Here is a 16,752-nt window from a genome sequence, read left to right on the forward strand (position 1 = left end):
GGGAGGCAGGCCAGAGAGGGGAAGTGCGCATGCGCTGACTCGTGAGTGCGCGTTTCTATGGTAGCCAGAGTCGCTAGCTGCCAGCTCCAGCGGCCCAGATCGCGTAGTATTTCTGCGTGGCACCGGTGCTGGTGCGGCTGTAAAGCAGTGGTCAGTGGTCACCGCCTCCGGGAGCCCACTTGTATGTGCAGAGGGGAGCACCCAGAGTGGGTCTTAGGGTGGAATTTCAATTTTGGCATATCACCCAGTGGGTACGGTTGTGACCATGGCTATATTAACACTCCCTTCCCGAGGGGACTTCCCTGCCACAGGCGCTGGGTCAGAATGAGGACTGTGTGTGTGTACCTGTCTGTGTCTCGGTGGGAGGTTTAGGCACTGTCGCAATATTAACTGGCGGCATCATTCTCTGGCTCGATCCCCTCTTCCAGACTTCTGGGGATGTTGGGCATGGGGGAACAGAGATTAGGAATAGGAGACAGGGGGTGTGTCATTGCGTCTTTCCCTCCTCAGGGTCCTCCCATGGCTTCACAGAAGCAGATGGAGGTAGTGACCAAAGGAACTGTGTTCCGGCGCCGCCCCAAGACGACCACTTACACCCCGGGGACCTGCGAGCTGCTCAGAGGTCAGTGCGTTAAAGCAGCGATCCCCAGCCTTTTTGGCACCAGGGACCGGTTTCGTGGAAGGAAATTTTTCCACTGACGGGGGTGTGGGGAATGGTTTCGGGATGAAACTGTTCACCTCAGATCATCAGATATTAGTTAGATTTTCATAAGAAAAGCGTGCAACCTAGATCCCTCGCGTGCGCAGTTCACAATAGGGTTCGCGCTCCTATGAGAATCTAAGGCCGCCACTGACCTGAAAGGAGGCGGTGAGGCTTGCTAGCCCGCCGCTAACCTCTTGCTGTGCGGCCCGGTTCCTAACAGGCCAGGGACTGGTACCAGTCCATCGACGGGAGGTTGGGGACCCCTGAGTTAAAGGATGAGAGAAGAATGGTGGTAGTTACCCTCTGTAACTGAGTTCCCCCGTACCTGACCTGTGGCTTAGCAATTGCTATTTTCCTTTACAGATAAGGAGCCTGGGGTTCAGAAAGCTTCAAAGTTCTACTGCATATGCCTTAGGCGGGGAGAGGAGGGGGAGGTTCAAGGTGCTACAGCTTGCCAAAAGTCAAAGAACTTAAGTTTTTAGAGTAGTTAACTCCTATGCATCCTTTAGATCACACTTTCAACTTTCCCGAGGAAGATCTCTCCTCCTTACCACCACAGTAGGATCAGCTGTTATGCACCCTCACACATTTTCCTTCACTGGGGTTAGCACAAGCTGTAGTCAGTCATTTATCTGCCTGCGGCCCAGGAGGCCTCATAGAATGCTTTGTCGTGCAGTGATGATGAAGGAATCCAAACTGACGAACATCCAGCAGCGCCACATCATGGACATCATGAAAAGTAAGGGGCAATCCACAGAGTCTTCCTGGCCAGAGGGGATCTGGGGCCACGTTCTTTTTTTTTTTTTTTTTTTGAGACTGAGTCTTGCCCTGTTGCCCAGGCTGCAGTGTAGTGGCGCGATCTCGGCTCACTGCAAGCTCCACCTCCCGGGTTCACGCCATTCTCCTGCCTCAGCCTCCCGAGTAGCTGGGACTACAGGTGCCTGCCACCATGCCCGGCTAATTTTTTGTATTTTTAGTACAGACGGGTTTCACTGCAGATAAACTTGTGGATGGCCTCGGGATCTCCTGGATCTAGGATCCCCCACCTTGGCCTCCCAAAGTGCTGGGATTACAGGTGTGAGCCACCAGCTCAGCTCTGGGGGCCACATTCTTAATGCTTCTTCATGTTAAGGGAGAGGACCTCATATTAAAAAAACAGCTGGGCACGTGGCTCATGCCGGTAATTCCCAACACTTTGGGAAGTCGAGAGGTGGGAGGATGGGTTTGCTCCAGGAGGCCCGGGCAAATGTTCCAAAGATCCATCTCCACAAAAAAAATTTTTTTAAGATGAATCTCACCTGTCACTCCAGGCTGGCGCAGCTGCATGTGATCTTGGCTGACTACAACCTCGGGCCCTGGTTCAAGCAATTCTCCTGCCTCAGCCTCCTGAGTAGCTGGGATTACAGGCATGCGCCACCACACCTGGCTTAATTTTTTGTATTTTTAGTAGAGACGGGTTTCACCATGTTGGCCAGGCTGTCTCAAACTCCTGACTCACCATGATCTGCCCGCCTGGCTCCCCAAAGTGCTGGGATTCCAGGTGTCAGCCACCACACACCCAGCCCCAAAATTTTTTTTTGAGAGACTGAGTCTGGCTCTGTCGCCTGTGCTGGAGTGCCGCGGGCCGGGATCTCAGCTCACTGCAAGCTCCGGCCTGGTTCACGCCATTCTTCCTGCTCTCAGCCTCCCGAGTAGCTGGGACCACAGGCTACCTCGCCACTTCGGGCCTCGCTAGTTTTTAGAGCTTTAGTAGAGACGGGTTTCACCTTGTTAGCCAGGATGGTCCTCTGGACCTCCTGACCTCGTGGATCCCCGCCTGCCTCTCGGCCTCCCTGCTGGGATTACAGGCTTGGAGCCACCGCTACCGCCCCAAAATTTTAAAAATTAGCCAGGTGTGGTGGTGCACACCTGTAGTCCCAGCTACTCAGGAGGTTGAGGTGGGAGGATCACTTGACCCTGGGAGGTCAAGGCTGCAATGAGCTGTGATTGCACCACTGCACTCCAGCCGGGCGACTGAGGGGAACCTGCTCTCAAAATTAAAATAAAATAAAATAAAATAAAATAAAATAAAATATAAAATAAAATAAAATAAAAACAGGTCAGGCTGGGTGTGGGAGCTCACACCTGTAATCCCAACACTTTGGGAGGCCAAGACAGGCAGATCACCTGAGGTCAAGACCAGCCTGGCCAACATGGTAAAATGCTGTCTCTACAAAAATACAAAAATTATCTGGGCATGATGGCAGGTGCCTGTAATACCAGCTACCCAAGACGCTGAGGCAGGAGAATCACTTGAACCTGGGAGGCAGAGGCTGCAGTGAGCTGAGACCACACCACTGCACTCCAGCCTGGGCGACAGAGCAAGACTCCATCTCAAAAATAAAAAATAAAAAAAATAAAAATAGGTTAGGTGTGGTGGCTCATACCTATAATCCTATCACTTTGGGAGGCTAAGACAGAAGGATTGCTCAAGCCCAGGAGTTCAAGACCAGCCTGGGCAAAACACATACATACTGGGCTGTACCTGTAGTCCCAGATAGTCAGGAAGCTGAGGCAGGAGGATCACATGAGCCCTGGAGTTCAAGGCCAGCCGGGGCAACACAGCAAAACCTCTCTCTACAACAACATTTTTGGGTGTGTGACCAAAAAAATTAGTATTCCTGACCCCTTGCTCCTGGGGAATTGATCTTGTAGAGGCTGGATGAGCAGAAAAGGTAGACAGGCACAGATCAAAACAGTGGATGGGCCAGGTGTGGTGGCTCATGCCTGTAACCCCAGCACTTTGGGAGGCTGAGGCGGGCAGATCACCCAAAGTAAGGAGTTCAAGACCACCCTGGCCAACATGATGAAACTCCATCCCTACCAAAAATATAAAAACTAGCCAGGTGTGGTGACCCGGGCCTGTAGTCCCAGCTACTTGGGAAGCTGAAGCAGGAGAATAGATTGAACTGGGAGACGGAGGTTGCAATGAGCCAAGATCATGCCATCGCACTCCAGCCTGGGTGACAAGAACAAAACTCTGTCTCAAAAAAAACAAAAAAAATTAGCCAGGCATGGTGGCACACACCATAATCCCAGCTACTCAGGAGACTGAGGCACAAGAATGCTTGTACCCAGGAGATGTAGGTTGCAGAGAACCAAGATCACGCCACTGCACTCCAGCCTGGGCAACAGAGGGAGACTCTGTCTCAAAAAAAAAACAATGGATGGGACCTGCTCTAAGCTGGGCTTTATGGTAGTTGAGAGGTGGGGTCAACCGACCAGACAGGTGACATATTTGGATGGCCTGGGGGAGAAGCCCCAGGGATGGCCAAGCAGGGGGATGGACCACAGGAAGGATAGGTACCTATCGTCCGAACTGTCCCTCCTTATCCATGGAGCATACAGAAAGCTTTAGAAACCCATCCATAGAAATTAAAGCACCAGTACAAAGATTTGATGTACAAGAATGTTTATTGCAGCATTGTTTGAAGTAGTAAAAAACAAACCTAGAAATAACCTGAATTTCTGAAACTAGGAGGTGTGCTGAATAATGTATCCATTCTAAGGATACTAGTATATAGCTATAAAAAATAAGTTACATATAAATGGAGTGATCTGAACAGATGTCTATGAAAAAATGTGAAGTGAAAAGTCTGTTATTTTAATATATTACAGTATGATCCAGTGTTTGAAAGAATCTTATATGCACATATAAAATATATACACATATATCTCTGAACATGTTTGTATAACCATCAAAAAGGAAAGAGACCACCAAACTGTTACCATCATCACTCATTCATTATAGAGCGGTGGGATTGGAAGGAAGAAGACAAGATTCCTTGTACTGTTTGACTTGTTTTGTTTTGTTTTTTGAGACAGAGTCTCCCTCTGTTGCCCAGGCTGGAGTGCAGTGGCTCAATCTCGGCTCACTTCAACTTCCGCCTCCTGGGTTCAAGCGATTCTCCTGCCTCAGCCTTCCTAGTATCTAGGATTACAGGCATGCATCACCACGTCCAGCTAATTTTTATTTTTTGGGTTTTTTTTTTTTTTTTTTGAGACAGTTTTGCTCAGTCACCCAGGCTGGAGTACAATGATGCAATCTTGGCTCACCGCAACCTCTGCCTCCTGGGTTCAAGTGATTCTCCCACCTCAGCCTCCTGAGTAGCTGGGACTACTGGTGCCTGCCACCACGCCTGGCTAATTTTTTGTATTTTTAGTAGAGACGGGGTTTCACCGTGTTAGCCAGGGTGGTCTCAAACTCCTGACCTCAGGTGATCACCCATCTCGGCCTCCCAAAGTGCTGGGATTACAGGCGTAAGTCACTGTGCCCAGCCAACTTTTATTTTTAAAAAGTGGCCGGGTGTAATACCTCATGCCTATATTCCTAGCACTTTGGAAAGCTGACGTGGGTGGATCACTTGAGGTCAGGAGTTCAAGACCAGCCTGGCCAACATGGCCCGTCTCTACTAAAAATACAAAAATTAGCTGAGCATGGTGGCACATGCCTGTAATTCCAGTTACTTGGGAGACTGAAGCAGGAGAATCGCTTGAACCTAGGAGGCGAAGGTTGCAGTAAGCTCAGATTGCGCCACTGCACTCCAGCCTGAGTGACAGAGCAAGAGTCAGACTCAAAAAAAAAAAAAAAAAGCCATGTGGGTCCTCCCACCCCCACTCTTCATTCTCCAGGAGGAGATGCTTTGCCCCTACAGTGCAGCCCAACATCCAGTCAGAGGGTCTTACCTTCCAAGCAAATAGCCTCGCCTATCTACCTGCCTCCCATCCTCGCAGCCCGTCCCCACCTCCGGCCTGCCAACATGTGCCAAGCCAATGGGGCCTACAGCCGGGAGCAGTTCAAGCCTCAAGCCACCAGTAAGTGAGGGTCTCGGCCTTTCCCCATCTCCCTGGGGGAGGACAGGGGAGAGGGACGCAAGCAGTGGGAAGGTAGCTAATCACATCCCCATGCACTTTGTACCGATGCTCTTGAGCCTCAGCACATGTTAGCTTAGGGGTATTCAGGGCGCAGAGGAAACCAGTCAGATGGTCCTCTTTTTTTATGTTTCCAGAACTCACGATTAGCTGGAATCTACCAATTCCTGATTTTAGGGGCTATCAGGGCTCAAGGCCACAGCCCAACCTCTCCCTGCAGCCCCTACACATAGGTTGCCACTACAGGCATCGCCAAGGCCCCAGGTTCCTGAGCTTTCTTAGCCTTGCTCTGCACCAAAGCAGTGTGTGGGTTTTGACAAAACTTCTTTTTTTTTTTTGGAGATAGAGTCTCACTCTGTGCCCAGGTTGGGAGGCAGGAAAGATCTTTGCCTCACTGCAACCTCCACCTCCTGGGTTCAAGCAAGTCTCATGTCAGCCTCCTGAGTAGCTGGGATTACAGGTGTCCACCACCATGTCCAGTTAATTTTTTTTGAGATCGAGTCTCGCTTGTCGCCCAGGCTGGAGGCTGTGGTCAGTCTCAGCTCACTGCAAGCTCCGCCTCGGGTTCCCCGCCATTCTCCTGCCTCAGCCTCCCGAGTAGCTGGGACTACAGGCCTCGCCACCTCGCCCGGCTAGTTTTTTGTATTTTTTTAGTAGAGACGGGGTTTCACCGTGTTAGCCAGGATGGTCTCGATCTCCTGACCTCGTGATCCGCCCGTCTCGGCCTCCCAAAGTGCTGGGATTACAGGCTTGAGCCACCGCGCCCGGCGTCCAGTTAATTTTTATATTTTTAGTAGAGATGGGGTTTCACCATGTTGGCCAGGCTGGTCTTGAACTCCTGGCCTCAGGTGATCCGCCCACCTTGGCCTCCCAAATGCTTGGACTACAGGTGTGAGCCACCGTGCCCGGACTCTTTTTCTTTTTCTTTTTTTTTTTTTAACAGATGGGATATTGGCCCGGCGTGATGGCTCATGCCTGTAATTCCAGCACTTTGGGAGGCCAAGGCTGGCAGATTGCTTGAGCTCACGTGTTTGCGACCTGCCTGGGCAACGTGGCAAAACTCCATCTCTACTAAAAAAAAAAAAAAAAATACAAAAATTAGCTGGGCACGATGATGTCCACCTGTAGTCCCAGCTACTCGGAAGGCTGAGATGGGAAGATGGCTTGAGCCCGGGAGGTTGCAGTGAGTCGAAATTATGCCACTGCACTCCAATCTGGGCAGCAGAGTCAGACCTTGTCTCCAAAAAAAAAAAAAAAAAAAAAAGAAAGAAAGAAAAAAGAAAAGAAAAAGAAAAAAAAGAGATGGGGGTTTCACTACATCCATTAGGCTGGTCTTGAACTCCCGGTCTTAAGTGATCCTGCCACCTCAGCCTCCTAAAGTGTTGGAATTACAGAACATACCCAGAGTCTTTTCTTGGTTCTTTTTTTTTTTTTTTTTTGAGACGGAGTCTCGCTCTGTTGCCCAGGCTGGAGTGCAGTGGCCGGATCTCAGCTCACTGCAAGCTCCGCCTCCCGGGTTTGCGCCATTCTCCTGCCTCAGCCTCCTGAGTAGCTGGGACTACAGGCGCCCGCCACCTCGCCCGGCTACTTTTTTTGGATTTTTTTAGTAGAGACGGGGTTTCACTGTGTTAGCCAGGATGGTCTCGATCTCCTGACCTCGTGATCCGCCCGTCTCGGCCTCCCAAAGTGCTGGGATTACAGGCTTGGGCCACCGCGCCCGGCCTTCTTGGTTCTTTCAACCTCTTTCTGCCTCTCTTGACAGTACAGTATTGCTCAGGAGAACCCAGGGTAGGAGCCAGGTGTACAGAAGCCCTGTCTGCATGACCAGGCACCCTGCAGCAAGCGCGTGCACTTGGGAACACAGACCATGAATAAGGGCACCCTTCACGGCCTAACTAGGCCATTTCTTTTTGGCCCTACAGGAGATCTGGAGAAGGAGAAACAAAGACTCCAAAATATCTTTGCCATGGGGAAGGACCCAGAGGAACGGAAAAGAAAGGCCCCTCCTGCACGACAGGAGGCTCCAGCCCCTGAGCAAGACCGATTTGAAGAGTGTAAGGCTCCGATGGACCAGTCATGCTGGGGGTGGGGGTAATGTGAGGAGGGGGCCCAGAATTGGATGCAGCAGTCAGGGGATCCCTGGGGGTCAACAAGTGAGAAACGCTATTTATTTATTTAATTTATTTATTTTGAGACAGTCTCGCTCTTATTGTCCAGGTTAGAGTGCAGTGGCATGATCGGGGCTCACTGCAGCCTCCACCTCCCAGGTTCAAGCGATCCTCCTGCCTCAGCCAGCTGAGTAGCTGGGATTACAGGTGTGCGCCACCACGCCTGGCTAATTTTTGTATTTTTAGTAGACAAGGGGTCATCATGTTGGTCAGGCTGATCTCAAACTCCTGACCTCGTGATCCACCCGCCTTGGCCTCCTAAAGTGCTGGGATTACAGGCACGGGTCACCGTGCCCGGCCTAGAAACACTATTTGACAATAGAACCACTTCTTCTCCTCAAGAGAGGCAACCTGCTGCCGGCATCTGTCACGGGAGCCTGACAGCCCTCTCCTCTGTCCAGTGGTGAAGGAAATCCAGGAGAGGAAAGAATTCCTGACTGACATGGAGGCCCTGGGACAGGGCAAACAGTACCGAGGAATCATCCTTGCTGAAATATCCCAGGTAGGAGAAACAACCGGGGAAGCGGGGAGGGGAAGGGCCCAGAGCAAGTGTGAATGGAAATACAGGGCCAGCTGTGGCAGGGTTCAGGGGTCAAGCTCTAGCTCACTGCTGTGACGGTTCCTCAGGTTCCTAGCCCTGATATACCCACTTTCCCTGATGCCCTTTGCAGAAACTCCGGGAAATGGAAGACATTGACCACAGGAGGAGTGAGGAACTTAGGAAGGCTCTTGCCACCACTTAATCTGTCTCCAGAGATAGGCAGCATAGCCCAAGCTCGACCACTGGAGTCCACTCCTCTGCCAGGCAGGGCCATCCTCAGGCCAACCCACCCTACCAGCCTTCAGCCACGTTAGATGGTGGCACAGCACTGCCCTGCAGTACCCCAAGGCATACTCAGCAGCCTAGCCCCTGCCCAGGAATGCCACTGGAGCCCGAGACCCACAGCCCCATACACAGAGGAGTAAGACCTGAGCATCCCTAACAGGACGTGTGTCTAAAGGTATCCACTGGGCCTGCTTCCCACCACCTCCAGCCTGTGGCCTGTTCATTTGGTTTTCTGAATTCAGGAATGAAAATGATTCCTTTCTTTCTGTTTTAGGATTTACTTATTTGATTTCTTACCGCCTTAGGCAAGTATTCAATCACAATGATTAACTGGCCAATAAAACATATTGAACGTGGGTCATTACAAGCACCATTTTGTTTTCAGAGGGATAAGCTTATTTGTTCAAGGCGTTAGAATTTGTCAAGCACAGATGGTTTCCAGCTACCTGTTTGCATATTTCAAGTGGCAATGGGAGCCAACCTCTTGGGCACCCCATGGCTGGCTGCTGTGGCAGGTGCTGAATTCCACTCTGTTAATGATCTCAATAAACCTCTGCAATGGTTCATTATTCCTCTGTGAAAACTAGGTCTTAATGAGATACCACAGCCAAGGGCATCTAACTGGCAAGCAGTGTACTCGGGATTCAAAGCTGGCTTTAGCTTTATGTCTTTCCACTATACCCATGGCCACAGAAAGAAACACGAAAGGGTGGGAGGGACCTAGAGCCCTGGCCTGGAAGTTCCAATCCCAGCATGTGCCGTGTGACCTTTCTTGGGCAAAACCCAGCAGCTCCGTGCTTGTGCATCTGTGAGGCCCTGCTGGGAAGGAGCCACCCGACACCGTGTCCTGTACACAGCACATCTGTCCCCTCCCCTCTAGTTCCTGATACCCATGATCCCTACCTTCTCCAGTATTCTGTCAGTTGCCTGTCCCAGTAAATCACCAGAATATTTTGGAAATATCAACCCTGTCTCGGGCACCTGGAGGGAGTCTCATAATCCTATCAGGCCACATGACCCAAGTTTTGGTTTGCAGAATAAACATGGCCCTGAAGTGGTGAGGCCCCGATCAAGGGCCGGCTCAGGGACATTCCACGGAAAGCCTCTGTGTCCACACACCCTCAAGAACCTGAGGGCAGAGGGTGCACCCTGATGGGAACAGTTGTCCTCCACCTCAAAGGCCCCATCATGTGGTCAGGAGGCAGCAAACCAGAGAACCCCAGGACAAATCCAGCCCACCCTGGACACACAGTATCAGCCAACCTTTGACTGATACGACCAAATGACACACATATAAAATCTGGATTTCTAGCTTCTTATGACAAACAAAGGATCTAGCAACACTGGGCCCACATTCAGTGCCACAGGCCACAGGTGACTTGAGTGAGGAAGGCAGCCCCTCAAACTGCCTCCAGCTCACCCCTGCCCCTGCCAGCTTAGTCTCCTGACACTGAAACAGCCCGTCAGAGCTGTCACTTGGGTTCATGCGTGTTACCTGTCTGGCCCTGGAAAGGCTCTGGAGTTGCTGGCTCCAGCTCCAGGCCAACAGGAGTGTTTAGAAGCAGCCTGCTAGGGGCTGCATGGCCGAGGAGCCACCTCTCCCTGCAGAGGAAAGGGATCCTGCCCGGTGGCAGGCGGTGAGGGCAGAGATCCCTCTTGGAGGATGGCTCCAACATGGCCTCTGGGGGACCAGAGATGCTCAGCCACCAGCTGTGGCAGAGGCAGGCGGGAGGGCAGACAAGGCTGCCGCTATGGCCAGAGGCGGCAGGGCACTGGCAGTTGAGGTTGTCTGTTTATTGGCGAGGAAACTCCTCAAGAGTTAATACAGTGTGATCTTTTCCCAGAGGTGTGTAGAGGGAAGGGGGCCTAGAGGCGTCCCAGAGATAGCTTATAGCAACAGTGCTTTGACCAAGAGCTGCTGGGCACATTTCCTGTAGAAAAGACGGTGGCCCCTAACACTCCTCCTCTCCTATAGCTATCCCAGAGGGGCGAGTGGCCATCAGGCCTTCGGTGGGAGGGAGTCAGGGAGAGAACAGACAACAGGGGAGACAGACCAGTGATGACCACGGGCGGGAGCGAGCCTCTCCCCTGGACCGGGGTAGCGGACGAAAGTCTAAATGAGGGGTCAGACTACAGACGTTAAGGAAACAAGATGAGCATGTGCTTCGAGTGTACCCTCTTCCTACCTGACAACCAGGGACCGGAACTGCAGCCTGGGGGCAGCACTGAGAGCAGCCAACAGGGCACCCACCTGCCCCAGCATGGCCATCGCAGCCCTGGTCCTGGCAAGGGAGGCTCCCTGTGGAGTAAGGGGAGACGAGGGAAGCTGCTCCTGGAACTGTGAGGGAGAGAGGGATGGATTTGCCCGTCAGGCCCATTCACGTCTGACAGTACAGGCCTCTCAGTCATAAACTCAAACTTAACTGGAGACGTCAGAAACAGAGCTCCTGAGTGAGGGAAACTGAGAGCCAGGGGCGCCTGCCCAGGACAGGAAGACAGAGACTCAGAGCCAGGGCTGGGGCAGGAAGAAGCCAGTGCGGCCCAGTGCCACTTCCTGGCCTGCCTGGAAGAGCAGGACCCTGGAGGTGGAGACCCAGGCCAGAGTTCATGGCAGGGGCTGGGCAGGGTGAGGGGGCGAATGTGCTCAGCAGGCGCCCCTCCCTGGACCCTGGGACCCTATTTGCCCCTTGGGACTGCAGCATCTGCAGTCATCAGAATCAGGTTGGGCAGGGCCAAGTCACCGCTGCCTGGGGCTGGGAGAAGAAAAGACTCTTTGGCCCAGAGCAGTCAGAGGCCCCTGAAGAGGAAGAGGCCATCACCCCGAGGATCCCTCCTCTTAGTCATCTTCCTCCTGACTGATCTGAGGGGAGCAGCGCGTCCCCTTCAAACAGAGCACAGCCCAGGAGCTGGTCCAGGAGGGGGCAGTCCCCAACTGGCTTCTCGTGCTGTTAGCTCTTGTCTCTGGGGGACTTGCTCTTGGCATCACGTTTGTTTCCTAGCAGTTTCAACATCTTCATGGTCTTGAACTTCCCCTTCTTCTTGCCCTCGGGTTCAGCCTCCCTCTGGAACTCTGCAGCACAGACAGGGGAGCACTTAAATGGGGAAGAGGAGTCCATCCAGGGCAGGCTAGAGCCAGTGACAGGCCTGGGCATGGCCAGCAGGGCTCAGCCAGCCCCACCACTTCCTGTGTGGAGCCTGGGAGGGACAAGCCACTCACCTTTCCCAGCCTCTGTCTCTTCATCTAGAGGATGGGGCCCATCCTCCCCCTCCCACCTCCAGTGTTTGGGGAAAGATCAGGATGGTCAGCACATGTAAGAGCTCTGCAGAATCTAGGAATTCTTTTTTTTCTGGAGACTGAGTCTCATACAGGCTGGAGTGCAATGACGCAATCTTGGCCCACTGCAACCTCCGCCTCCGGGGTTCAAGCGATTCTCCTGCCTCAGCCTCCCCAGTAGCTGGGACTACAGGAGCCCGCCACCACACCTGGCTAATTTTTGTATTTTTAGTTGAGATGGGGTTTCACTGTGTTAGACAGGATGGTCTCTATCTCCTGAGTTCGTGATCCCCCCTGCCTTAGCCTCCCAAAGTGCTGGGATTACAGGCATGAGCCACCGCACCCGGCCTAGAATCTGGGAATTCTGAAGCATGGCATTCATTTATCTTTTTCTTTTTTTATCTTTTTCTTTTTTTTTTTTTTTTTTTGAGACGGAGTCTGGCTCTGTGGCCCAGGCTGGAGTGCAGTGGTGCAATCTCGGCTCACTGCAAGCTCCGCCCCCCGGGTTCCCGCCATTCTCCTGCCTCAGCCTCCCGGGTAGCTGGGACCACAGGCGCCGCCACCACGCCCGGCTAATTTTTTGTGTTTTTTTAGTAGAGACGGGGTTTCACCGGGTTAGCCAGGATGGTCTCGATCTCCTGACCTCGTGATCCGCCCGTCTCGGCCTCCCAAAGTGCTGGGATTACAGGCGTGAGCCACCGCGCCCGGCCTCTTTTTCTTTTTTTTTTTGAGACGGAGTCTCACCCTGTCGCCCAGGCTGGAGTACAGTGGCCAGATTTCAACTCACTGCAAGCTCCGCCTCCCGGGTTTATGCCATTCTCCTGCCTCAGCCTGCCGAGTAGCTGGGACTATAGGCGCCCGCCACCTCGCCCAGCTAGTTTTTTTTTTTTTTTTTTTTGAGACAGAGTCTCTGTCGCCCAGGCTTGAGTGCAATGGTGCGGTCTCAGCTCACTGTCAACTCTGCCGCCTGGTTCAAGAAATTTCCTGCCTCAGCCTCCCAAGTAGGTGGGACTACAGAAGTGTGCCACCACACCCAGCTAATTTTTGTGTTTTTAGTAGAGATGGGGTTTCACCATGTTGGGCCAGCCTGGTCTCAAACTTCTGACCTCAGGCGATGAGCCCGCCTCAGCCTCCTAAAGTGCTAGGATTACAGGCATGAGCCACCGTGCCCGGCCCCATTTATCTTTTTTTTTTCTGAGACGCAGTCTTGCTCTGTCGCCCACACTGGAGTGCAGTGGCACGATCTCAGCTCACTGCAAGTTCCGCCTCCTGGGTTCACGCCATTCTCCTGCCTCAGCCTCCCGAGTAGCTGGGACTACAGAGGCCCGCCACCACGCCTGGCTAATTTCTTGTACTTTTAATAGAGATGGGGTTTCACTGTGTTAGCCAGGATGATCTCGATCTCCTGTCCAGTACTCTTTTAACTGTTCCAAGCACCACTTGGTCCCCAGGAAGCATTGCTGTTTGGGCCCACAGACTCCAACAAAACCAGCTGCAGATCTCAAGGGGGAATGCACAGCTGAGGACAAATCCACAGTCGTCTCTGTGGGCATCAGGGCATCCCACGGCTACCCTCCAAGCCTAAGCCACAGCCTTCCTGGCTGTAGGCTGGCCTCTCTTGCTACACACAGCCCTCTCTGCAAAACAGAGGCTGTGGAGTTTGTGCACAGCCATCCTGGTAGTGCCCACTCCAATCCTCCCTTCAACCAATCCCTCCCTTCCACCCCCAATGCTGAAGTTCAACTGGGCACCAGCCTCATCCCCATCAAGGGCCTCACCTTTCTTCTTGATCATGGCTTCCAACATCTTGTCTTCCTCTTCCTCCCTGAAATAAGCAGCAGCAGTTAGGCTGGGCACGGTGGCTCACGCCTGTAATCCCAGCACTTTGGGAAGCCAAGGTGGATCATCTGAGGTCAGGAGTTCGAGATCAGCCTGGCCAACATGGTGAAACCCTGTCTCTACTAAAAATACAAAAAGTAGCTGGGTGTAGTGGCTCATGCCTGTAATCCCAGCTACTCGAGAGGCAGAAGTGGGAGATTTGCTTGAACCTGGGAGGCAGAGGTTGTAGTGATCTAAGGTTATGCCATTGCACTCCAGCCTGGGCAATAAGAGCGAAACGCTGTCTCAAAAAAAAAAAAAATTAAAACAGCAGCAGCTGAGAGTCCCACAGAAGGAAGGAGCAGATGCCCTCTCTGTCCACACGGGGCTGAGCAAGGGTGTACTGGGATCGCTGGTAGGAGGGCAGGGCTGGCCTGGCCTGAGGTGTAGACTGTGTCTTTGGCTCTCCAGGGAGCTGCCCCACCCATGGGGCCATGGGCCTGATCTGCTCTGGCCCTGTCTCCCAGGAGCCCCCACCCCTGGCCATGTCACCTCTGCCGGTCCTCATCCAGGCAGTTGACGATAGCGTTGCGCTGTTCAATGAGGGTCACAAGCTCCTGCATCAGCACCTTCTCCCGGGCCCGGTCCTCCTCCGTCCAGTCCTTTTCTGCCCAGGGAGAAAAGTTAGGGGGCATGAGTGGTAGGAAAGCCCTCTTCCTCCCCAGGCCGCCAGGAGCCACTGCCTAAGTGCTGCAGGCCAGCCCCGTGCTAAATACCATGCTAGATACTAACAGCGCAGAAAGGAAGGGCCCCGATAGGTGGGGCTTACAAGTTCTTGGGAAAAGAAGGTTGTTGACAGAAGAGACCAAGGACACCAGGCTGCCTACCAAAGAGCCTGCAAAGGGCCCCAGCAGGGCCAGCAGAGCACATGCTGCAAGAACAGGGCGGCACCAAGAGTCTCAAGCTTATGTTCATTCATCCATTCAACAAATGTTCACTAGGTAGCTTCTGGCAGGAGGCAAGATTCAGGAGGGACAGAGTGGGGCAGGGGACAGGAGACAACAGGGAACCCCAAGGCTCCTCCAGCAGGAGAAGCAACATGACCCAAGTGACATACTGGGACATTTATCCAAGGCTGTGGAGGAAGGTAGACTAGAGGGGATGCTGGGGGCAGGGAGCCCAGCAGAAGGCTCCCCTGAAGCCAGGCACACCTGCTGCCCCTCCAGCCTCCTCTTCTCTCAAGGCCCCAGCCAACCCACAGGACCACCCCCAGGGGCCCACCAGAGCCCTAGTATTTCCCCCTCCCCCAGCCTGCAGGCTCCAGGGATGAGTGCCTACACTTGGCCTTCCCTCCACAACATCTACCGCCACAGGCTTCCCTGCCTTCAAATAAATATCCTAGGCTGGGCCCAGTGGCTCATGCCTGTAATCCCAGCACTTTGGGAGGCCGAGGCAAGTGGATCACCGGAGGTCTGGAGCTCGAGACCAGCCTGGTCAAATAGTGAAACCTCATCCTACTAAAAATACAAAAATTAGCTAGGCGTGGTGGTGCACATCTGAAATCCCAGATACTAGGGAGGCTGAGGCAGGAGAATTGCTTGAACCCAGGAGGTAGAGGTTGCAGTGAGCTCAGATCATGCCACTGCACTCCAGCCTGAGCAACAGAGCAAGACTCTGTCTCAAAAATAAATAAATAAATAAATAAATATCCTTAGCCAGGTGTGGTGGTGGGCGCCTGTAATCCCAGCTACTGGGGAGGCTGAGGCAGGAGAATCACTTGAACCCGGGAGGCAGAGGTTGCAGTGAGCTGAGTTCACGCCATTGCACTTCAGCCTGGGTGTCACAGTGACACTCCATCTCAAAAAAACTAATAGGCTGGGTGCAGTGGCTCACGCCTATAATCCCAGCACTTTGGGAGGCTGAGGCAGGCAGATCACGCGGTCAGGAGATCGAGACCATCGTGGCTAACACGATGAAACCCTGTCTCTACTAAAAATACAAAAAATTAGCCGGGCGTGGTGGCGGGCATCTGTAGTCCCAGCTACTCGGGAGGCTGAGGCAGGAGAATGGCGTGAACCCGGGAGGCGGAACTTGCAGCGAGCCAAGATCGCACCACTGCACTCCAGCCTGCGTGACAGAGAGAGACTCTGACTCAAATAATAATAATAACAATAATAAATAGGGCCAGGGCTGAGCACGGTGGATCACGCCTGTAATCCCAGCACTTTGGGAGGCTGAGGTGGGCGTATCACGAGGTCAGGAGATCGAGACCACCCTGGCTAACACGGTGAAACCCCGTGTCTACTAAAAATACAAAAACAGCCAGGTGGGGTGGCAGGCGTCTGTAGGCCCAGCTACTAGGGAGGCTGAGGCAGGAGAATGGCGTGAACCTGGGGAGGCGGAGCTTGCAGTGAGCCGAGATTGTGCCACTGCACTGCAGCCTGGGTGACAGAGTGAGACTGCATCTCAGAAAAATAAATAAATAAATAATAAAAAATAAATAGGGCCGGGTGCAGTGGCTCGTGCCTGTAATCCCAGCACTTTGGGAGGCTGAGGCGGGTGGATCATGAGGTCAGGAGATCGAGACCATCCTGGCTAACATGATGAAACCCCATCTCTACTAAAAATACAAAAAATTAGCCAGGCGTGGTGGCGGGCGCCTATAGTCCCAGTTACTCGGGAGGCTGAGGCAGGAGAATGGCATGAACCTGGGAGGCAGAGCTTGCAGTGAGCCAAGATCACACCACTGCACTCCAGCCTGGGTGACAGAGCGAGACTCCGTCTCAAAAAAAAAAAATTAAAAAAAAATAAAATAATAATAATAAATAAATACCCCTCCAAAATAAATAAATAAATATCCTGAAGCCCCCTTGGCCACTGCCCCTCTCCCCCATGGCCTCACCTTGCCAAAATTGAGGAGCAGGTGGCCCAACCTGGTTCTGGAGACAGAGCAGGGCCTCCAAATCATCACCGAAGTTTGAATCTCACTTTGCCATTTCCCATATCTGGGGTCTGGGTACATTATGTCCCCAGTCTACGTGCGGGGAAACGG

General features: G+C 52.8%; 2 protein-coding genes across 7 annotated transcripts in view; one reads left to right on the forward strand and one right to left on the reverse strand.

The window, feature by feature from the left end:
- Positions 1 to 23: 23 nt before the first annotated feature.
- C16H22orf23 (chromosome 16 C22orf23 homolog) lies at positions 24 to 9,172 on the forward strand. Of its 4 annotated transcripts, XM_009217261.3 has the most exons (7): positions 41 to 150; positions 511 to 622; positions 1,380 to 1,442; positions 5,375 to 5,557; positions 7,537 to 7,668; positions 8,184 to 8,284; positions 8,454 to 9,172. In XM_009217261.3, the coding sequence occupies exons 1-7, from the start codon at positions 58 to 60 to the stop codon at positions 8,523 to 8,525; spliced, it is 756 nt and encodes a 251-aa protein (XP_009215525.1). In that variant the 5' UTR covers positions 41 to 57; the 3' UTR covers positions 8,526 to 9,172. The 4 variants fall into 4 exon arrangements, with proteins under 4 accessions (XP_017800796.1, XP_009215524.1, XP_009215525.1 ...); XM_009217260.4 differs by having other exon boundaries at positions 32 to 150; positions 8,184 to 9,172; XM_009217262.3 differs by having other exon boundaries at positions 60 to 181; positions 8,184 to 8,981.
- Positions 9,173 to 10,381: 1,209 nt separating this feature from the next.
- The window catches only part of MICALL1 (MICAL like 1), a 36,313-nt gene continuing 29,942 nt past the window's right edge, over positions 10,382 to 16,752 (reverse strand). For all 3 annotated transcript variants that reach the window (XM_003905520.3, XM_009217259.4, XM_009217258.4), the window contains exons 14-16: positions 14,253 to 14,367; positions 13,661 to 13,707; positions 10,382 to 11,678 (exon numbers count right to left, since the gene is read on the reverse strand). In XM_003905520.3, coding sequence (XP_003905569.1) covers positions 11,557 to 11,678; positions 13,661 to 13,707; positions 14,253 to 14,367 — 284 coding nt within the window. In that variant the 3' untranslated portion in view covers positions 10,382 to 11,556. The remainder of the gene's footprint in view (positions 11,679 to 13,660; positions 13,708 to 14,252; positions 14,368 to 16,752) is intronic.

Source organism: Papio anubis, chromosome 16, assembly GCF_008728515.1.
Source record: "Papio anubis isolate 15944 chromosome 16, Panubis1.0, whole genome shotgun sequence".
NCBI classification, from domain to species: Eukaryota; Metazoa; Chordata; class Mammalia; order Primates; family Cercopithecidae; genus Papio; species Papio anubis.

Coding starts and splice junctions, on each gene's coding strand:
- C16H22orf23 (XM_009217260.4), top strand. CDS start 58: ATGGTAGCCAGAGTCGCTAGCTGCCAGCTCCAGCGGCCCAGATCGCGT. Junction 623..1,379: donor GACCTGCGAGCTGCTCAGAG/GTCAGTGCGTTA, acceptor TTTGTCGTGCAG/TGATGATGAAGGAATCCAAA. Junction 7,669..8,183: donor GCAAGACCGATTTGAAGAGT/GTAAGGCTCCGA, acceptor TCCTCTGTCCAG/TGGTGAAGGAAATCCAGGAG.